Source organism: Oncorhynchus kisutch, linkage group LG9 (assembly GCF_002021735.2).
Source record: "Oncorhynchus kisutch isolate 150728-3 linkage group LG9, Okis_V2, whole genome shotgun sequence".
Classification (NCBI taxonomy): Eukaryota; Metazoa; Chordata; class Actinopteri; order Salmoniformes; family Salmonidae; genus Oncorhynchus; species Oncorhynchus kisutch.
The window spans coordinates 13,551,822-13,574,632 of record NC_034182.2 but is presented as its reverse complement, the minus strand read 5'-3'; the positions used below and the strand labels follow the sequence as shown (position 1 = coordinate 13,574,632).

The 22,811-nt window shown below is 43.2% G+C and overlaps 1 protein-coding gene across 2 annotated transcripts; it reads right to left on the bottom strand.

Annotated features, from left to right (window-relative positions):
- Positions 1-923: 923 nt before the first annotated feature.
- On the bottom strand, positions 924-20,126 carry LOC109896779 (transcription factor EC-like). Of its 2 annotated transcripts, none has more exons than XM_020491127.2 (8): positions 19,826-19,943; positions 12,861-13,127; positions 12,196-12,297; positions 9,961-10,003; positions 8,477-8,533; positions 8,306-8,381; positions 7,235-7,382; positions 924-2,134 (listed from the first exon to the last, which is right to left on the bottom strand). In XM_020491127.2, the coding sequence occupies exons 1-8, from the start codon at positions 19,880-19,882 to the stop codon at positions 1,679-1,681; spliced, it is 1,206 nt and encodes a 401-aa protein (XP_020346716.1). In that variant the 5' UTR covers positions 19,883-19,943; the 3' UTR covers positions 924-1,678. The 2 variants fall into 2 exon arrangements, with proteins under 2 accessions (XP_020346716.1, XP_020346717.1); XM_020491128.2 differs by having other exon boundaries at positions 934-2,134; positions 12,861-13,112; positions 19,826-20,126.
- Positions 20,127-22,811: the final 2,685 nt, after the last annotated feature.

The window sequence follows — 22,811 nt, the reverse complement described above, 5'->3', positions numbered from 1 at the left end:
TACCCGTAAACATCACTCATCGCTTTGTAGTTGGCCTGCCTATATTTCATAATGATTCGTGGTTCAATTTTATTTTGTAGCTAGAGAGGAGATGCAAGCAGGAATCTTTCGATTTCATTATGGGAGAAACATACAGCTAATAACATTCTAAAACATTAATTTATAAGAGCTTTGATGAGGAACACAGGGTATCCACTGAAACGCATTGAAATGTTGTTGTTTTCACTCTGGACTGTTTGTTGTTTTATTAATGCATAACTTTAACATGATTAGAAAATATCCACTGATTAAAGATTTCTTCTAAAGATTTCAGCATTATATGTATCCAAAACAAGTCTGACTAACCTTTTCTGAGTAAAGTTTTTAAGCAACTATTTTGATTCTCAATGATTAATTTGACATATTCTTTTAAATCAGTCACCTAGCTTCTTCATGGAACTTTTAACGAACACGTTTTTTTTAAAGCCTACTTTATACTCACTCTCCTTTCATTCTGCCTTTTCCCTGTCCTTAAGAGCCGTTATCTGGCTCGTCATCATCACTCCTCATTTTCCCATTCTCTCTGTCTTCTCTCTGTCGCTCATTTACTGTCTGTCACCCTGGGCGAAACCTTCATTTTGCCCACACTCTCACCTTTGTTCAGACAGTTCACCTGTATGGACCTTCATTCATCAGTTTAGCCTCATAGGTCTTGCCTCTGACTATGTGATAATCAACCTCTCTGTCACTTTTTCTGGTTCATAACTGAACGGCTCCTGTTAGATAGGAGAATAATGAAAGTTAACAGGAGGTCTCTCCGTCATTTTTAAATTTTTTATCGTAATTATTTGTGATAGAGTAGGCAATATTACAAATTAAACACGAGAGCTTTTGTGTTGGGTATGTGGTAAGTATGTGTGATTTTAATGAAAAAAAACGCCAGGTCTGATTTATAAAAAAAAAGGGGTTTATTATTATTTTCCCCACCCCCACTAAGAATACAAAAGAGAGCATGTTAGATAATGTAATGTTTTTTTTTTAGGAATACATGGATTAAAACACATACATACATAAAACATTTTGTAAAAATACATTTAAAGACAAACAAAGGAAGTGTTAGGCTTTTTCGCCAAGTATCACTGTTCCATTTTCATTTCTGTCTGAAAGAGGAACCACCAGTAACTAGCTCTAGATAGGGCCCATCAGTGAACCTCAGTGGTTTAAAGTCATTTTATACAATAACTGTAATAGTAGACATCTGAAAAAGGACACTGTCCTCTTTTGGCATATTGCAAAGCCACCGTATAGTTTACAGTGGTGTACAACAACCCCAGTGTCCAATGCATTTTGGAACCGTATCATATGATCAGTATGGACCGATTGTCTTTCTCCCTTTTTCTCATGAGTCTGGTTCTGCCCGCGAGGTACACACTCTCCACCAAAGTTTGTCAAAAGTGGGAGTGCCAGTGGTAACTAACCCTGGTCCTGGAGAGCCACAGGGTGTGCAGGCATCTGCTCCTACCCAGCACTTACACACCTGAGCCCACTAATCATGATTCGAGCTGGTCAGTAGAATCGGATGTGTTGTTGGTGCTGGGCTGGAACAAATCCCCGCACCAATTTGTGAGGGTGACCAACTGCTCTATGTCCTTTGACCTTTGACACAGGGTCACCGTGGGGGTCGCGTAGGGGTCAGGGATCATAGGTCGTCATCGTCCGAGCTGAAGCTGCTCCTGTGACTGGAGTCCTTGGAGGCGTCGGGTGAGCCGGAGGAGAGAAGCGGGTCGGTGCCGAACGGCGAGAGCGGGTTGTCCATGAGGATCTCGTCCAGCCGTTGCTCCTCTTTGAGCGTGGCGCTGAAGAAGTCTGTGAAGTGAGAAAGCGGGTCGGAGAAAGTGGTGGAGCCGTCAACCACCTCCTGACCCTGGTCTGTAACCCCAGTGACGCCCCCAGTGGTCATGGCTGGCATGGAGGTCCTCTGGAGGTACTCCCCGTTCAGCTCTTCCTGGTACAGGGGTGGCTGAGGACCCTGCTGTGACTGGGGAGCCAAGGGCTGCTGCTGCTGTTGTTTGAGGAGATGGGAGGAGAGCTCTACAGTACCCAGGGCAGTGGCCATGCTGGGGAGGCCGTGAGCACGGGCCTGGATCTCCAACTCCTGAAACGCACAGAAAAGGACCAAGGATCAGGACAGTGTTCTTCTCAAATACATAGGAATGGGAACAGTGTTCGAATAAGATTTTTAATGAAGGAGATTACTTTTCTTAGAATGAGCTCTGTACGAGTTGGCAACCCTTATACACACACACAAACACACATGGATGCATACACATTACACACACACATACCCCCCCCCGTCCCCCTTCCCTGCCTCCCCTACACACACATACCTCATAGTCTGGTAGATGATTATGAATTGACTTTAAATAGCACTCTAATGTAGTGGAGGCCGATCCATTTAATCTACCCGTCCTCTCCAGACCCCCCTCTCAGGAAGCAGCCAGGGCCCTCGGGATATGTGTCATAAACATGACGGGGAGGAACCAATGACAAAACCTCATCAATCAGCTACCAGCAGGTCAGCAATGTGGTTCACGCCTCCCCATCGACGCTCTACGAGCAGTAACACTATGGGTAAAAGTCTGTTGTCAATCTACCTTGATAACGGTTAGGCTAGCATGTCGTTTAGCTAAACAAACTCGGGGGATAAAAAGAGTGTAGAGGAATGCGATGCAAGGGAGAATCATTGCTGTTCCCACGTTACGTGATGCAAAGTTATAACCGTCTGTTTCTCTCAGTTACAACATCTTTCTGTAGGATTCCAACAGTACATTTAAGTAAGACTAGCGTGATGTTTATGTGGGTGATGCTTGGTGGTGATGCCGTCTTTCTCCCTGCAGTGTGTTACTAAACTGTCATCGGCGCTTCTTTAGGCTAACGCTGTGAGGCTAATGTTCCGTTAAATGCCTGTGTTTAGCTCTCTCTCCACGTGAAATGTCTCTTTTTGTCTCGTTTGTGTTCTATGTGTTTAGTTGGTCTCGGCGTCCTTTAGGATGACAATGTTACATTGAGAAGTTTAGCTTGACTGTGAGTTCAGCGTAAGAGCGAGAGCCGTGAAAGCGCTGATTCATTTGGTTGGTTAATTGCGACGGCTCAGTGGCTGAAGGACATGTGGTAACGTCTCCACTGTCTGCTTGGCTCTTCTCTGCTGCCATGTCAATACCCAGTCGCCCCGGTTTAACGCTTTGTTTCAGGGCGAGGGGGAAGTGGGAGGAGAGAGGCATGGCTCTGGGTATTATTAGGACTCACAACCTAATTCTGACCTGATTCCTCCTTCTGGACGGATGGAGCCAAAGTCTATCAGTCTATTTATTAATCAGGTAATCTATGCAGCCTACTCAATCACTTTTTATAGCTACTGTTTACAGGCATCCTGGGCCATATACAGCGTTCCTCATTGAGTTCCCTGAATTCCTATCGGACCTTGTAGTCATAGCAGATAATATTCACATTTTTGGTGACTTTAATATTCACATGGAAAAGTCCACAGACCCACTCCAAAAGGCTTTCGGAGCCATCATCGACTCAGTGGGTTTTGTCCAACATGTCTCTGGACCTACTCACTGTCACAGTCATACTCTGGACCTAGTTTTGTCCCATGGAATAAATGTTGTGGATCTTAATGTTTTTCCTCATAATCCTGGACTATTGGACCACCATTTTATTACGTTTGCAATTGCAACAAATAATCTGCTCAGACCCCAACCAAGGAGCATCAAAAGTCGTGCTATAAATTCACAGACAACACAAAGATTCCTTGATGCCCTTCCAGACTCCCTCTGCCTACCCAAGGACGTCAGAGGACAAAAATCAGTTACCCACCTAACTGAGTTTAACCTAACTTAATATAACCTTGCGCAATACCCTAGGTGCAGTTGCACCCCTAAAAACTAAAAACATTTCTCATAAGAAACTAGCTCCCTGGTATACAGAAAATACCAAACTGGAAGTCCTTCGACTCGCTTGGAAAGACAGTACTGTTATCGAAGAGCCCTCACTGCTGCTCAATCATCCTATTTTTCCAACTTAATTGAGGAAAATAAGAACAATCCAAAATGTATTTTTGATACTGTCGCAAAGCTAACTAAAAAGCAGCATTCCCCAAGTGAGGATGGCTTTCACTTCAGCAGTAAAAAATTCATGAACTTCTTTGAGGAAAAGATCATGATTATTAGAAAGCAAATTACGGACTCCTCTTTAAATCTGCGTATTCCTTCAAAGCTCAGTTGTCCTGAGTCTGCACAACTCTGCCAGGACCTAGGATCAAGAGAGACACTCAAGTGTTTTAGTACTATATCTCTTGACACAATGATGAAAATAAGCATGGCCTCTAAACCTTCAAGCTGCATACTGGACCCTATTCCAACTAAACTACTGAAAGAGCTGCTTCCTGTGCTTAGCCCTTCTATGTTGAACATAATAAACGGCTCTCTATCCACCGGATGTGTACCAAACTCACTAAAAGTGGCAGTAATAAAGCCTCTATGGAAAAGCCAAACCTTGACCCAGAAAATATTAAAAACTATTGGCCTATATCGAATCTTCCATTCCTCTCAAAAAATTTAGAAAAAGCTGTTGCGCAGCAACTCACTGCCTTCCTGAAGACAAACAATGTATACGAAATGCTTCAGTCTGGTTTTAGACTCCATCATAGCACTGAGACTGCACTTGTGAAGGTGGTAAATTACCTTTTAATGGCATCAGACCGAGGCTCTGCATCTGTCCTCGTGCTCCTAGAGCTTAGTGCTGCTTTTGATACCCTCGATCACCACATTCTTTTGGAGAGATTGGAAACCCAAATTGGTCTACGCGGACAAGTTCTGGCCTGGTTTAGATCTTATCTGTCGGAAAGATATCAGTTTGTCTCTGTGAATGGTTTGTCCTCTGACAAATCAACTGTAAATTTCGGTGTTCCTCAAGGTTCCGTTTTAGGACCACTATTGTTTTCACTATATATTTTACCTCTTGGGGATGTCATTCGAAAACATAATGTTAACTTTCACTGCTATGCGGATGACACACAGCTGTACATTTCAATGAAACATGGTGAAGCCCCAAAATTGCCCTCGCTAGAAGCCTGTGTTTCAGACATAAGGAAGTGGATGGCTGCAAACTTCTACTTTTAAACTTGGACAAAACAGAGATGCTTGTTCTAGGTCCCAAGAAACAAAGAGATCTTCTATTGAATCTGACAATTAATCTTAATGGTTGTACAGCCGTCTCAAATAAAACTGTGAAGGACCTCGACGTTACTCTGGACCCTGATCTCTCTTTTGATGAACATATCAAGACTGTTTCAAGGACAGCTTTTTTCCATCTACGTAACATTGCAAAAATCAGAAACTTTCTGTCCAAAAATGATGCAGAAAAATTACTCCATGATTTTGTTACTTCTAGGTTAGACTACTGCAATGCTCTACTTTCCGGCTACCCGGATAAAGCACTAAATAAACTTCAGTTAGTGCTAAATACGGCTGCTAGAATCCTGACTAGAACCAACAAATTTGATCATATTACTCCAGTGCTAGCCTCCCTACACTGGCTTCCTGTTAAGGCAAGGGCTGATTTCAAGGTTGTGCTGCTAACCTACAAAGCATTACATGGGCTTGCTCCTACCTATCTCTCTGATTTGGTCCTGCCATACATACCTACACGTACGCTACGGTCACAAGACGCAAGCCTCTTAATTGTCCCTAGAATTTCTAAGCAAACAGCTGGAGTCAGAGCTTTCTCCTATAGAGCTCCATTTTTATGGAATGGTCTGCCTACCCATGTGAGAGACGCACTCGGTCTCAACCTTTAAGTCTTTACTGAAGACTCATCTCAGTCATATGATTGAGTGTAGTCTGGCCCAGGAGTGTGAAGGTGAATGGAAAGGCTCTGGAGCAACGAACCACCCTTGCTGTCTCTGCCTGGCCGGTTCCCCTCTTTCCACTGGGATTCTCTGCCTCTAAGCCTATTACAGGGGCTGAGTCACTGGCTTACTGGTGCTCTTTCATGCCTTCCCAACGAAGGGTGCGTCACTTGAGTGGGTTGAGTCACTGATGTGATCTTCCTGTCTGGGTTGTACCGTGGCAGAGATCTTTGTGGGCTATACTCGGCCTTGTCTCAGGATGGTAAGTTGGTGGTTGAAGATATCCCTCCAGGGGTTTGGGGGCTGTGCTTTGGCAAAGTGGGTGGGGTTATATCCTTACTGTTTGGCCCTGTCCAGGGGTATGATCAGATGGGGCCACAGTGTCTCCTGACCCCTCCTGTCTCAGCCTCCAGTATTTATGCTGCAGTAGTTTATGTGTCGGGGGGCTAGGGTCAGTTTGTTATATCTGGAGTACTTCTCCTGTCTTATCCGGTGTCCTGTGTGAATTTAAGTATGCTCTCTCTCTTTCTCTCTTTCTTTCTCTCGTTCAGAGGACCTGAGCCCTAGGACCATGCCTCAGGACTACCTGGCATGATGACTCCTTGCTGTCCCCAGTCCACCTGGCCGTGCTGCTGCTCCAGTTTCAACTGTTCTGCCTGCGGCTATGGAATCATGACCTGTTCACCGGACGTGCTACCTGTCCCAGACCTGCTGTTTTCAACTCTATAGAGACAGCAGGAGTGGTAGAGATACTCTTAATGATCGGCTATGAAAAGCCAACTGACATTTACTCCTGAGGTGTTGACTTGCTGCACCCTCGACAACTACTGTGATTATTATTATTTGACCATGCTGGTCATTTATGAACATTTGAACATCTTGGCCATGTTCTGTTATAATCTCCACCCGGCACAATGAGAAGCCTGGTTCCTCTCTAGGTTTCTTCCTAGGTTTTGGCCTTTCCAGGGAATTTTTCCTAGCCACCATGCTTCTACACCTGCATTGCTTGCTGTTTGGGGTTTTAGGCTGGGTTTCTGTACAGCACTTTGAGATATCAGCTATATAAATACATTTGATTTGATTTAGGTCATTATTGTGGCTTGGAGAGGAGACGTGGAAGAGAACAGTGGTGATGAGAAACTGCTTGACAAACATCAATAGAAGCAAGTCCGGTCTCTGTCAGGGAAGGGGGTGAGGGGGGGGGGGCTCTATTGAGCATCAGGGCTGTGATGGTGCACATTGACATGGTGTTAAGGATGGGGAAGTCGCTGGGTTGGGGATCTGTAGGGGGAGGTATGCTCGGGTTTTGAGGGTGTCTGTCTTTCTCTCTCCCGTAGTCCATACCTGGATCCTGAGCAGTAGCCTCCTGTTGGCCTGCTCCATCTTCTTCTGCCTGTTCTCCAGCTCTCTGGCGTGCTGCTGCTCCTTCTGCAGCCACTTGATGTACTCCACCGACGCCTTGAGAATGGTGCCTTTGTTCCAGCGCATATCACTACAGCAGAGGGACGTAAAAGATAACCTTTTATTCACCGCCTCAGCGGAATGCTCTGTACAAAAACTTACACAGGGACCCATTTTTTATATATATATGAATAAGAAATAGTGATTTACATGGCCAATTATTCATTCTCGGACATTACATCCAGCCTTTGAATGGGAATTTTAATAGAATAGTTAAGTATAAGTGCGTCGGCAGAAAATCCATTCTGGAACCGCTTATATGGTAAAATTAATCCTCAAGTAAAAATAGGTGTCGGAAGAGGGGGGGGGGAATGTGACTTTAGAAGAATCCAAGAGTGCAGGCCCCGTTCCCTGATACCATTACTTTTTAAAAAGGAGGAAGCAGTTGTAAAATGCACCTTTCTTTGGAACAAGACGTTGGTCTGCTCCACAGCTAATAATCTTCTTTATCTTGTCTTAATGGCACGGCGCCAGCGGTAACCTTCCATTTAAATTCTATCGTAAGTTAAATTGCTGCTGGGCCAGTCGGATTCCAATTCCGGCTTCCGTATTCCATCTAGGGGGGGCCAATTGTGCTCAAACTTTGATTCAAATGGGTGGTGGCCTTCTTTGCGTTTGACCCCAATCTTCATCATTGAGCTCTAAGCTGTAGTCTACTGTTGAGTGCCCATGGAGGACACAGACTCACTACTTTGCAGAGCGTGAAGACTACAATAGCTACTCAAGTACACCCTTGAAATAGAAGCGAAATGTGCTCTTGACTATTAATTTGAATTCAATTAACAACATTTAGCGGCCTGTGCTTAGTATTTAATATGCTTAACACCAGACAGACATTTGCGCTTCTTTTCATGGCAATAGACTTGATCATGGGGAGTTTCTTTAAGTCAGGTAAGCTAATGTTTGGAACATAATAAAGACTGAAAAAAATCTAACAAGCGCTAGATCACTTACGGGTCATTCGACTTTGGTATCATTGTTCCAAGTTCTTTGATTCTGTAGTTGATATTATATCTTCGTCTTCTTTCAACTGGTGAGAGAGAGAGTGAGAGGACATTGAGTTACTTTAGTGGCCCCACGCAACATTTCCGAACGGTACTCTGTATTGAGTAGGGCAACTCTTACTCAAGTTGTGATTGTCTTTCTTCTGTCGTTCTTTGGCCATCACTCTCGTTTCATGTTCTGTGAAACACAAAGAAGAACACAGCCTGATAAGAAACGCACACAGAGTATGAAAGAAGCTCCAGTCAGTCGATACACAGTTCTGGCCTGGATATTTCTGGGGTGGCAGACAGAGTGGAGATCATCTTTGCCACCACAGACAGAAAGCCTGAACCTTCCACAGAGTCTGAACCTTCCACACACTCACGCACACAGTGAAAGGGCTCTATTTATCCCACTCGCTCCCAGCCCGCCTGGCATACTGCATCTCTTCTCTTTGGTTCATTGTGAAAAAATCTGTGTCCTCTTTTTAAGCCACTCAGGCTGGCAATTAAGTCTGCTTAACAAATTTGCTGATCTACCCATGAGGGGAAAGGCATGCTATATCATTCATATTCACATTCACATTTCTCCCAAATGATATAATTAGAACCTGTGATTGGATTTCTCAATTCGTCTCTGTTGATTCAATAAGGTCATTTAGACCTCTGGTAACTGCCCATTGTTCCCGACCGCACACTTATATGAAAAATATACTAATTCACTTATTTTCTCGTCGGAGTGAAGCGTTCTCGAGGCATCCTTTCTATTTCCTAAATCAATTAGCTTTACTCGATGCATGGCATTTCTAAAACATTTCTCAGAGGTCCTTTGTGTCGCGGACTATGGACAGAGGCCATTGATAAATAGGGATGTGAGTGACACAACTGTAGTCCAAACACTACACATTCAAGGGAAAAATCTGTGTGTTACATGTAAACATATTTGTCTTGTTTTCCTTCATCTTCCTTCTTCGTTGGACTTGATACGGCTAGACAGTGAACTCGTGCTACTACACATGCACCCTATAGAAGCGATCCGTAATTGATCCAAAACAAATCCATGTTGATACCTGCACGGTCTTCCATTATAATAAACTGACTGACAAGTTGTAGATGCTGTATAGAATACACAATGGCAATCGGCTGAGAGCAGACAAAACTTAATCTAAGGATATTCATGAGTTTACTTAGTAATAAGTTGAATAGTTTGTGTAGGATTAACGCTCTACACATCAGGGTTGAAGAAGAGGGCCTACACAGCCTTTTGTCATAATTCTACTCAGCTAAAGAAGAAAAATGACTAAATGGATTACTCTTTCTTGTTTCCTGTTGTCGGGCACCTTAAAAAAATCCTAAACTTATTCATTCCTAAAAATAAAAATGGATGCCAGTAACTGACATGACCTAGACTTGTCAGGAATGTGTCACCTAGTGTTGTGCTTTTATGCTACAGTATGTGGTTGAGTTTCACACTTCTATCCTCTTTCGATGTGATCATGCATTGATTATTTTGATCATCTTTAGTGCTATGATGTGTGTTCGTACCCGTGACTTCCCTTTTTACAGTAGTGAGCTTAGTGGGGCGTGAGGTAGGTGTCATTCGGCCATGAGTGGCTGTAGTCATACCTGGTTCACACCCATAGATGTCCAGCATGCTGCTGCTCAGCACCTGGAGAGAAGAAAAGGAGAGGAGGAAGATGTCAGGGAATGGTTGAACACAGACGCACAGACACAGAGAGATAACGTCTCATTCAAACTCGGGGACCTCAGGTTCACTAAGTCATTGCAACTTTTGGAAGCAGATTGACTTTGGCTTAGTTGAAAGCATTGAAATGGTGGCAGGAATTTGTAAGGCTTTCAGACGAGGGCAATCATAGCACTGTTGGCAGTCCTGTCACTTCTCAGCCCTCAGGGCATTGCTTTGTGTGATCCAGCAGGAGAGGCTAGGGGCCTCCATGTCTCCCCACCAGGGGCCCTGCCTGACCACAGCCCTGTTTGCGTCCCCTAAGGCCCTCTCAGGTCCTTCTCTGGGGGTACGACCTCGCTCCGTGCCCCTGTTTACTAGCCTAATAGTACCAATATCAGTGGCCACTATGGCTACTCAGCTTGAAAGGGCCCCAGAACACAGAGGCGTCTGTGTGTTCAAAATAGCACCCCACTGGATGAAAGCCGGGTCATAACCCGCCCAAACAGACACCAAACTGTTTTTCTACGCTGCTTGTCCACTGTGAGAAAATAGGCATATATTTTCCGAACAAGCGGGATAACTAGGGTCTCTTTTAGGAACTCTGTTGGAATGCATGTCTCATCTTAGGGAGCTGTGCATTTTTGGGAATCTTACAAAAGCCGGCATAGATGCCACAAGCTGTGTAAAGACAATTTGTCACTGTGTATGTGTGAAATTCAGTTCCTAGAATAGTGTAGAGAGGGATAAGAATAGAGGTCAAGTTATGGGAGGGCAGGAAGGAGGGAGTAGGAGAAAAATAAGGAACTGTAGACATTTCAATATTTGCAGTTGGTTTGCTTTGCCTGTAGATGGGTTTCTCTCTGTCATTATCTCTAACAGAGGGGGGGGGGGGGGATACTTATCAAAATGAAAGATTGCAACAGTCCCCGACTGCTCACATCGTAATCACTTCAATCCGCTCCCATCTGTGTTCCTGGGATATGTTGACATGACAAAACGACGTGATGCATCGTACTGTATGACTAATTAGAATGAATTGATCCATTTAAGCGCGCTATCATTTCGGAACAAGCCCATCGGGAGTGTAGGCATTAACCCAATCCAATGCCTCACTGCCTCGCTCTAAATCTCTCCTCCTCTCCCTTTTTCTCCCTGTCGCTCTGATCTTCACTCTCTACACCTCGTTTTTTTCCCTCCTTTTCTATGTGTGTGTTTGTGTGCCTGGCTGCCTGCTTGCCTCTGTCTTTCTCTATCTCTCTTCATCTCTATCTCTCTTCATCTCTATCTCTCTGTCTGGTTGGCCTCTCCTCAATGCCTCTCTCTTGAAATGCAGGTGGGAACCCCATTTTCCTTTCGTACCACATACCTCTGTGGTGAGTTCAGGTGTGTCTATAATCGCTACTCAAATGAGTCTTCGTTTTTTGGAATTCAACTCCAGATATAATTCGCACTGGGAGCACTTGTCTCTGCTGCCATCCCATACATTTTTCTAATGGAATGCCTAGTCTGAACAAGATCTTTTTTGTTGTTGTAGTAGATATCTAGCATAGTCTCGCCGTTCTCCCTCTCTTCTTGACTACCTTTCCCAAACTCCCCGGTAGTGACCAGTGTCCATGTCGGGCTTTCAGCAAAAAAAAGAAGAATCACCAGACTTAGTGTTTATACTAATTAACACATTATTCTCACACTGTCATCAGTTACCCGTGTCATGACACCACTTGCGGATTAATCCGTATTGTTCGGCATCTTGACAAATGTGAGAAATGCTTTAAGCCTCAACCCAGGTGAAATGAACTTTGACTCATCGGTGGACTTAATCTGACCTCACACAAAGCCAGCTCCTTTTTTTCCCAAGCAAGTCAGGCCTGAAAGTTCACGTTTGGCCGAGGAAGTAGTTCCTCACATTCCCCTTTTTAAGTCCTTTAAAGAAGTTAGTTAAGCAACTTAACTTTAAAGCTGAACTTAACTACCCAATATATGCTTCTCCGTGAGTGTCAAGGAGATCAAGGATCTTCTGGGAATCACGTCTGGATCAAGGAATAAGGTCAGCAAGAATCAATAGACAGAAACACCTGCATGTCGATAGCATTTCTTCTGTTTTTACCCTTCAAGTAAGTGTTTTTCCCTTGACTTTTGCGACTGATATAATAGTTAATATGATTAGTCATACTTACATTGTTTTGCATTATGATGCTGGGATCCATACAATCCAAGCCCCCGTCATTGAAGCCGGACTCCAGGCTAATCAAGTCATCAATAACTTCATCCATTGGAAACTAAAAGAAAACAGTCATATTGTACCAGGCTCAGTTCAATTCAGATACATTATGTATCCAACAACAGGTCATTATAACGTTGTAATTCAATGTAACATTTATTTTTGCGTCATCTCTAAACCTATCATTCAGAGGGTGGGACAGTTAGGATCCTAATCAAATAACAGACATTTCTTCACCACCATGCTGGAAGAGATCAGCCATGGCGGGAACAAAATGTTTGTTTTCAAACTAGTTTCCTCCTTAACAGAGATTCTCTTTAGGAACTGAATCTCTGAAGTTATTGCTGAGCATTTCAAAGAGAATGGGCAGGTCACTAGAGAACAACTGAGTTGTTTACACAGCTGGTATCTCAGGTAAAAGAGATTTAGGACTCTGTAATCAAACCTGCATAGTGTGATTAAATCACCTAACTATTTTTGTCACTGTAAGGACCTACTAAACAAAGACATTGAGATAAAACAGACACATAGCGGGATTGATTGAATCCCAACACTAAATATCAAAGGTACCTAGATGAACACTTGCTGTTGTTGAAAAGATCAATCAAAACGCTTACTCACCTCACTGTCGTGGTTGGATGCCAGGGTCAGCAGTGTAACGGGGCTGCTGGGGGTGCTGCCATCGCTGAGGGGGGCCATGTGAGCATTCCTCATCACTGGAACGGTGCCCAGGAGCTGCCCTCCCTGCGCAGTGGGGTGAGGGTGGCCCCCTTGTCCCCCGGCCAGCTTGGAACCCAGGGTCAGATACTGCTTGACCTGCTGACTCTGGGCCTGGTGCAGGTGGAACTTAGAGCCCTCCAGGTGGCTCTGGACCTGTTCCATACAGACCTAAGATCAGTTATTGGGTAACACAACAGGCAACGGTTACTATGGAGTCTCAGATAACAGAGTTTAGTGTTAGTATGCATTCTAAGATAGACATAAAAAATAAAAGTCACCGCTCAGTGCAGTCTCAGAGAGAGCATTGATAGTGTAGCAAGTCGTGAGTCATGTTGAAGCTGTTTCGTCAAATTGTTCTTAATCATCTTAATCATGTTTTACCCCTGAACACAAGACATGTCCTCTTGACTTCTCAAGCAAATCATGGACAAATCAAACCTTAGACAGTCAGGAAGAAGATGATTTACCATAAGTGTAAAAAGTTGTAACAGTAAGTAGAGCACTAGCAGATGTCCCAATGTAGTATCCTTCAAATGTCTATGCCCTAAATGTATACACACACCATACAACTACAACCAACTTACTAAACCAATTATGAATATCTCAACAAAGTGTCCAAGTCGACTTCATTGGTGTATGTATACTGTTGCTATTGCTAAACATTCATCCTTACATTGGAAACTCGGGCTCCGTCTCGCATCTTGTAGTAACTACAGTCACTTAAGTGTGGCATTCTCATCGGTCAGAGAGAGACTGTCTTCAGGTCTGGTCTGCTAGTTGTAGAACAGCTCAAAATAGCAGTAGGATTGCGGTTAAGCTGCTGCTATCCGGTGGCTATCCGGGTGAGTTGATATGAGTTGATATGTTGAGGACTGTCCCCTCCTGTCCTCAGCCAGTGTCTTTATAAACTTCTTAAGGCTCTGCACTAAATTTGCTAATTAGGCGAGAAGCTGGGCTATCCCTTAGTTTCCCTCCATGATAATCACTTCAAACAGAGACTCATCAGATTACCCCCGGGTTTGATCCCAACAGGATATCTGCCTATGGCTTTTGCCTATATCTCGACTAATTCAACGGGACCGCCCTGTTTCTGTTTGGGAGTTATCGGCCAATCACGATCGACCCCTAGTCCGGACTCTCTACGATCTCCTTCGTCTAGTAGTTGACTCTAGCACAATTGGTTTCTTGTTCTTCTTTTTTAAATAACTTTGGAGGGCCATTTGCACCATGACCCCTCCTTTGGCCGCTCATTGTCTAATGTCAATTACTCCAAGAATAACCCTAGATGGACTATATCTGGGGGCTAATTTTAGTACTGTAGCTATCGTGACCCTATGTTTATCCTCTTGTCAATTTTTTTTAAAATCTTGTCTAGGGCTATAAAAGAGATCATTGTAGTCGTTTTTTAAAAATTGGTTTACCGTTGCCTAAGCATTTTGGGAAGAATTGGTTGATTGATTATTAGGTCCACTGGATGAATTGGGTTTTAATTTCTACTATCAGTTAATTCCCGTGAGAATTTAACATCTTTACTGGAAACTATTTGCCTTGCTGATTGAACTCCTGGCAGGAAACGTTTGTCTCCTTTTAGGAGTAGCTTCTGGCTTTCTTAATCATTCCTCGTTCATTCAATACAGAGAAGAAGCAACTCAGGTCAACGTAGGTCTGTACTAGAGTTGTGAAGTTGTAATCTTGGTCATCATACAGGAACATTCAGAATGACCTTCTTTGTTATTAGCTCCAGACCACAGCAGACAACCGAGACCACTTGCTACCCTTTACTCCAATACTAGCAACAACATCTTTAGGTTGTACATTTTTTTTTAACAAATAATCTAAACAAAAGTACTATAGAAGCTCCTGATTTGACCACAGATGCACATTTTGCACAGCATTTTTGGTCAACACCAGTGCTGTCGTCTGTCGTCCACATAGCTCACATAGATGACTGGCCCTGCTCAGAATGGACTCCCGCACGACAGTACTGAACTTGTCACCAATGAAGAGAGAGACCAAGTCTCATCGCTGGCAACTAAGGGCTAAACAAGGTGCCATTTGTTACTCAATCAACATTTTTCCACTGCGGATGGAAAAGGCTGCCAGCGTACTACACTCAGCTTGTTGTCTGAAGAGATAGAGGTTGTCCTTGGATTAATAGCCTTCTCTCTACTGTACATGCAGCAGGAGACACGCCTATTAGGTCGTTAGGGGACATCTAATTAGATTCCTACCAAGTAATGTATCTTCTGTCACTAATGCGCGGCACGACAATGACAGGGCTGTGCATGAAGACAAGACACACTGCAGTTCACTAGGCACAGAATAAGATATCTGCCTGGAGAATCGGCGATGTAAAGGTTTGTAAATGACTTTGACACTCTTGAAAATGGAAGAGTTTATTCTATTCCACTTGTTGGAACTGATTGTGACGTCCCTTCTGTCATTCAGTGGATTGTCGTGATCAGAGTCATATATTTAAAGAGTTAGGCCGACTTTTAGAATTGTTAATATTGTTCTAATTCTAGACAAATCAGTTACGTAGCATTGTTTGAATATTACCCATGTAATGTTAATGAGGAGCTAACATGGCTGCCATAGAATGTTGAAGTGTCATGTAAATGCATCATCATTTATACAACGGGTGGGTCTAATCCTAGATGCTTTGTGGTTAAAATTGCATTCCAGACAGTTTCTATTCCACAAGTTACCAGTGGCCAAAGCAATGACGTTGAAATGCCTATTTACTCTGTTCCATCTCACTGCGCAATCCACTGTCTCATCAGCCCAGCCAGGCAATTTAGAAACTTGATCTCCTCTATAAAAACATCTAGACATTATCTTCCATTTCTTTTAGACTAGCATTTGGCTTTCAACACCGGAGATTTGTACAAACTTTGCTGTCGGTCTCTCCAACATTTGCGACATTGTTTGAATATTGAAATTCGATCTCCAGCTGTCCCATAGTAATGTACCTGTCAGGACGAGACAGACAAGCAGACAGTTTATCTCAGCCAGTCGAAATCATGAATCAGTTGGCATAATTTTTATGGATATATACAATGAAATCTCAATAGAAAACTAAATGCAGCTAGTTTGCAGTCTTTCCAGCTTCAGTTTGAAGTGATTGTGCTAGCTGTGTTGTTGGCTAGCTTCTCTGAACAACAGTGTCCTAATGAGTATGCACATTTTCTATGCCAGGCGAAATCGCACATCATTAGCTCATTGTTATGAATGTACACCAATAAATGTAACTAAAAAACATCTTAAACAAATGCAAATGCAGCTACTTTGCTGTTTGACGTGACGGTCAGTTAGCCGTAGTTGGCTAGCTAGCAAGCAAGGGATAAGAACTTTGCCAGCCAGTATGGCAATGGAATATTTAGAACGAACGACTAGGTCGCGTCCATATACACAGAACAGAAAGACTTAACGACTGGGTCTCGTCTCTGGAACCCGAACCGATAGAATGAACAACCAGCCAGCCTAGGTAGCAACCTTAGATTTGTGTCGGGACTATATTGTCACGTCTGCTCCCACACCCACACACCCTATTGGTTTGGATATCGCTTATAATTATTTTCTTCTATGTCAAAATGACCCAAAGTCAGGTTTGTTTGTGCACTTGACCCATGCCCTTATTCTGTCCCACTGTACAAGATACGTAGTTGAATGCTCTCCATATCATTCCATTAGCATAAACATCATTAAGCAGTATGCCTAACAGACATTGGCACTGTAGATGTACTGTAGGCCTGAGGCAGACATATTTTGTACTCCCAATGCAGTTGGCTTATGATTGAATCAGAGCATAAATTTGTTGTTGTTTCGTTTGTTTTTCTAATGGCTGGTGGGGAGAATATCCATGAGAGCTTTGACTCCTATTAGGACGGCAGCTGTGACCACTTCATAACTTTGTTTTCACTGCTTAAGCCACTAAAACGAGGAATGTCTCACAGGCAGAGAATAGAGAGACAGCTTACTGATCTGATCCATGGATCACTCTGGGACTGACTCTTACTGTCTGTCTCCTGTATAACATATCACATTATTTCACACGACATAGCTGTGATGGCACTGAAAAAGAAAGTGCATCATGTTTATGAAATGTTCTGTCGGTTATGATAAATGAGAGTTAAATGGGATGCGCAGTATGTCAAAGTCAACAAGAAAACACTAATAATGTATGGACAGATTCAGGCTTCCCATTAAATGAGCTTTTATGATGAAGATGGTCATAAAAAATTGGGCTAAAAACATTTTCAAGACGAAACTTGGTAAAAAAAAAAACATTCACATTCTAACGACATCACGTAAGGCTGTGCAAAAGTTACCAAGAACGCTTTAAAATATTAAATTAAGTTAATTGATGTTTTTAATGTTTAAAAGTACGAACTGTACATAATATCCATACTCAAATCTACTTTAAATTGTGACAAAGATGCACTGATTTACCTCGGTATGTGCGTTCTCCTTGAAGTCAGACAGTGAAGCCCTGCAGTAGCACAGTGATCTATGGCCTTTGATGATGCCTCTGTATGTCACAGAGCTCACTAGTGTTCACTATTCTAGATAGCCAGCTGTTGTTTAACTCAGTTTCACCCTTACACAAGTTCTTGTTTCACTTCAGACTAATCTGGATTATGAAACACTGGGTTATTATTTCGGCTTGGACAGGATTTTTCCATTCTGGACGTAACTGTTGGGATTCATTTCTACTATGAATCCCAACCTTTAGTGTTATAAAGCATTAAGTATTGTGAAGTAATACTACTACATTAATGCTATGCAGTAATGCTCTTTCTGTGGTGTAAATACAGAAATGGATACAGACCTACAGTGGGGAGAACAAGTATTTGATACACTGCCGATTTTGCAGGTTTTCCTACTTACAAAGCATGTAGAGGTCTGTCATTTTTTATCATAGGTACACTTCAACTGTGAGAGACGGAATCTAAAACAAAAATCCAGAAAATCACATTGTATGATTTTTAAGTAATTAATTAGCATTTTATTGCATGACATAAGAATTTGATACATCAGAGAAAGCAGAACTTAATATTTGGTACAGAAAACTTTGTTTGCAATTACAGAGATCATACGTTTCCTGTAGTTCTTGACCAGGTCTGCACACACTGCAGCAGGGATTTTGGCCCACTCCTCCATGCAGACATTCTCCAGATCCTTCAGGTTTCGGGGCTGTCGCTGGGCAATACGGACTTTCAGCTCCCTCCAAAGATTTTCTATTGGGTTCAGGTCTGGAGACTGGCTAGGACACTCCAGGATCTTGAGATGCTTCTTACGGAGCCACTCCTTAGTTGCCCTGGCTGTGTGTTTCGGGTCGTTGTCATGCTGGAAGATCCAGCCACGACACATCTTCAATGCTCTTACTGAGGGAAGGAGGTTGTTGGCCAAGATCTCGCATTACATGGCCCCATCCATCCTCCCCTCAATACAGTGCAGTCGTCCTGTCACCTTTGCAGAAAAGCATCCCCAAAGAATTATGTTTCCACCTCCATACTTCACGGTTGGGATGGTGTTCTTGGGGTTGTACTCATCTTTCTTCTTCCTCCAAACACGGCGAGTGGAGTTTAGACCAAAAAGCTCTATTTTTGTCTCATCAGACCACATGACCTTCTCCCATTCCTCCTCTGGATCATCCAGATGGTCATTGGCAAACTTCAGACGGGCCTGGACATGCGCTGGCTTGAGCAGAGGGACCTTGCGTGCGCTGCAGGATTTTAATCCATGATGGCGTTGTGTGTTACTAATGGTTTTCTTTGAGACTGTGGTCCCATCTCTCTTCAGGTCATTGACCAGGTCCTGTCGGGTAGTTCTGGACTGATCCCTCACGTTCCTCATGATCATTGATGCCCCACGAGGTGAGATCTCGATCTTGCAGACCGAGGGTGATTGACCGTCATATTGAACTTCTTCCATTTTCTAATAGCTGCGCCAACAGTTGTTGCCTTCTCACCAAGCTGCTTGCCTATTGTCCTGTAGCCCATCCAGCCTTGTGCAGGTCTACACAGCTCTCTAGTCTTGGCCATTTTGAAGAGGTTGGAGTCTGTTTGATTGAGTGTGTGGACAGGTGTCTTTTACACAGGTAACGAGTTCAAACAGGTGCAGTTAATACAGGTAATGAGTGGAGAACAGGAGGGATTCTTAAAGAAAAACTAACAGGTCTGTAAGAGCCGGAATTCTTACTGGTTGGTAGGTGATCAAATACTTATGTCATGCAATAAAATGCAAATAAATTACTTAAAAATCATACAATGCGATTTTCTGGATTTTTGTTTTAGATTCCGTCTCTCACAGTTGAAGTGTACCTATGATAAAAATTACAGACCTCTACATGCTTTGTAAGTAGGAAAACCTGCAAAATCAGCAGTGTATCAAATACTTGTTCTCCCCACTGTATATGGAACACGACAGATATGTTCTCAGACATGGTTCCTGTGGATATTGCTGAGCCAGCTAACCAGTTAATAGCTGTGACCACACATCTGAGATTGTATAGAAGGAGGAGAGATAATTCCACACGGAGTATAATTGCCCTTTTTTGGAATGTCAGTCTTGAAGATCATGCTCTATGGAACTGTGTATGTATGTGCATGTGTAAGTAGTAAGTGAGTATTATATAGGTCACACAGAAAATGCCATTACAATAACCCACCATACATAGACACCCCATCAACCAAACAAAGCACTTTCACTTGCATCCAAGCACAAGATCTGCGAGTACCTCCATATACATGCAGTATCCTGGGTGAGACTGCAGAGACCCCCCCCCTCCCCTTTTTTCCCCTCTCTCTTTCCCTATTTATCCCCATCTTTCCCTCTCTCCTTTGCCTGCTGTTGTCACCTACCGGCAGTATCTGGATCTCAGTCAGAGTGATCACTTTGACCACACAGGATCGACTCATGGCTCCGAGAGTGACGGCCTCCGCCTACAGAGACGACTCAGGCAACAGAAGAAGAAGCACTACCGTACTGCCTGTCTGTCAGGATCCCAGAAACAGAAAAAGGAGAAGAAGAGTGGCGCTGCCATGTGCGCTTCCTGAGCTTTGCTGAAACTAACGTATGGCGTTCCAGGAAAGGAAGGTATGACACATCAGCTTTTTGGAGAGCAGGTCCACTTCCTTTAAGTGTGTGTGGGCGTGCGTGCGTGAGCCAAGCACTCATTGCAAACCCTAACATTGGTTAGGAAAAGGCCTGACTGTGGCAGAAATACAGATGGCAGTTGGTCTGAAGCAGGCAGGGGGGGATAGTTCTGTGTTCCTGCCTCTGACTTGCCACACTTTCCTGCCTGAAACCCTTTCAGCTCTGATTAGCACATTCCTCCCAGGTTATCTCACTGACACTCACTTCCCCAGGAATCCCTTTACTACACACACACATAGGTCTCACTGGGCATTCAGAAGGCATTGTGCTTACCAGAACCTCTCTGTACCAGAAGTACTGAGGACAGCAAAGTGGAAGCTTGTGTGACTCAACCTCTTGATCCTGTAGCATCAGATAATGCCAAAACGTTCAGTGAAATGTCCAAGCCAACAAACACCTGGTCTGGGAAATGGATTCTTACATTAGGGAACCATATTTCAGGAATGAGACTGATAGTATATATTTTTTTATGCTTTCTCACCCAAATATTCTGCAAAAACATTGTGTTGTGTCTGTTTGTCACTATAGCTTAATTCTCACTACTTCAGTCGATGTCAGCTGTATCAATATTTGTGATGATTGAACGCCCTAATAACTTTAGACACAGTTAAGTAAACGTATCAGAGCTGAATTTAAGTACAGCAATAAGGGTTCAGATGCCATTACAATGTAGCAGATAGCAAGCACATGGTCTTTGGAGTGCATGCTTAACTTGACACTTAAATGCTCAATCAAGGCCATGTCTCGCAGTGTCGTAACGAAGCATGTTGTTGTGAATTAGTTTTCTGATGGGAGGCTTGTTTGTGACGTAATAAACACACATGTTTCTGGGCCTGAATGGTTCATGATTTTATTATTGTGGGAAATCCTTAAACTGATACCGTTAGGCTACTGGCCTTAGTGGAGTCATTGTGTTAACTGACAGTTTTAATTATCTGAGTAAATGAGCAGTCAAATTGAAGTGACACTTTAGCAAATGTTTTAGTATCATTTTGTTCTGCATTTAGTGGACAGGAAGTTCTCAACTGGGAAGGAAGTTGGAGTTCTCAGACAAGTGCTTGTTCAGCTCTCTCTCTCTCTGTGTGTGTGTGTGTGTGTGTGTGTGTGTGTGTGTGTGTGTGTGTGTGTGTGTGTGTGTGTGTGTGTGTGTGTGTGTGTGTGTGTGTGTGTGTGTGTGTGTGTGTGTGTGTGTGTGTGTGTGTGTGTGTGTGTGTGCGTGTGTGTGTGTGCGTGCGTGCGTGTATCTTTGTATGACCCCTTATGCCTATGTCTATTTTCGCCACTGCCAAAATTCCTGGCTGGCCATTTTCCATTCATCTTGGGGCCCATCCAGAATGCTCACCTTTGTTAGTCCCACACACCACAGCAGATATATTTAAAACATGAGCAAGGTACTTCCTGTAAGAGTTGGCCTGCTTCTGAGACAAGACTTCAAAGTCCTGCTCCCACATCTAAGGGCTGTTTTATCCTGCTAGAAAAGGAATGCATAATAGCCGCTGCACCTCCCTTTAATGATTCATATAGAAATTAAATATTACAGCCATTTTAACGTCAGTGTTATATGTGTGCCTAACTGTTACCTTGAGCTTGATGTTGGTATAGAAGTGATATGTGCCTGTATTGGAAATGTTGACCTTGTATTCGTACGTTTCTTTACAATGCGCATGTACCGTAGCCTACGGTATATTGGGAATAGAGAGATGTCTACTGTGTAGATGGATATAATGTTGATTGGTTTTAATAAAGACTTGCTTGTCCGTACCAATCACAATATCTATTGTACAACGTACAAAATCCGACAGCATGCAATAGATATTGTAAACTTTGATATGAGTGAATTAGGAATGTCATTGCATTTCTCGAATGCAATATAACATTTTAAGGGAGTAGATTTTTAATTCTAGATAAACCTATAATTAGCTAATTGGTGGCAATATCTTTTGTCCAACGCATATCTTTCAGTTTCTGTTTTAATCATCCATAGCCTCAAACACTGAATGACCCTTTGGCTAACTAACAGTACCATCCACACAGACACACATGCACATATACATACATGCACACATACATATGCACACACACACACACACACACACACACACACACACACATGCTCATGCACAAGCACACTCACACGAATCGAGACTTTTGAAGAAGAGGAGCAGCAATGTTACAAACAATGTCATACACTCCTAATAGGTTCTTAGGGTGAAGAGGGGAGATGAACGAGACCGTTCTTCTTTAGTCATTTCACAGGAGATGTAATTACAGTGAAATGGAGTAATGTGATTTTCGCCCTTAAATCAATTAGGCCGGTCCGTCCCTGTCATGGATGACAAGAGGCTGTTCACAGGGACACCTGAGAGCTAAGGCATCTAAGGTCATCCTCCTCCCTCCCTTCTTCCTTCTCTTTGCTTCAGTTTAAATGACTGAGATTAGAAGGTAGATTGGACATTTGGAAGGTATGCCAATTTTCCTGTGAACCTAGCAGCGCCAATGAGAGGCGTGCCTGTATGGATCTCCCTGTGATACGCTTGTCTTGAACTAGGATAATGAGCTGCTATAGTAGGGGAGAACCGGGCCGAAAAAAATAACACTTTCATCATTACTCAGAGATCGATAGAGCTAGAGACACCTTATTTTATGACAACTTATATATGTCCTCTACCATTAGCAGCTGTAATTTCATTT

Coding starts and splice junctions, on each gene's coding strand:
- LOC109896779 (XM_020491127.2), bottom strand. CDS start 19,882: ATGAGTCGATCCTGTGTGGTCAAAGTGATCACTCTGACTGAGATCCAG. Junction 10,004..12,195: donor GCATCATAATGCAAAACAAT/GTAAGTATGACT, acceptor TCTTCTCTCCAG/GTGCTGAGCAGCAGCATGCT. Junction 2,135..7,234: donor GGCTACTGCTCAGGATCCAG/GTATGGACTACG, acceptor TGTGCGTTTCAG/GAGTTGGAGATCCAGGCCCG.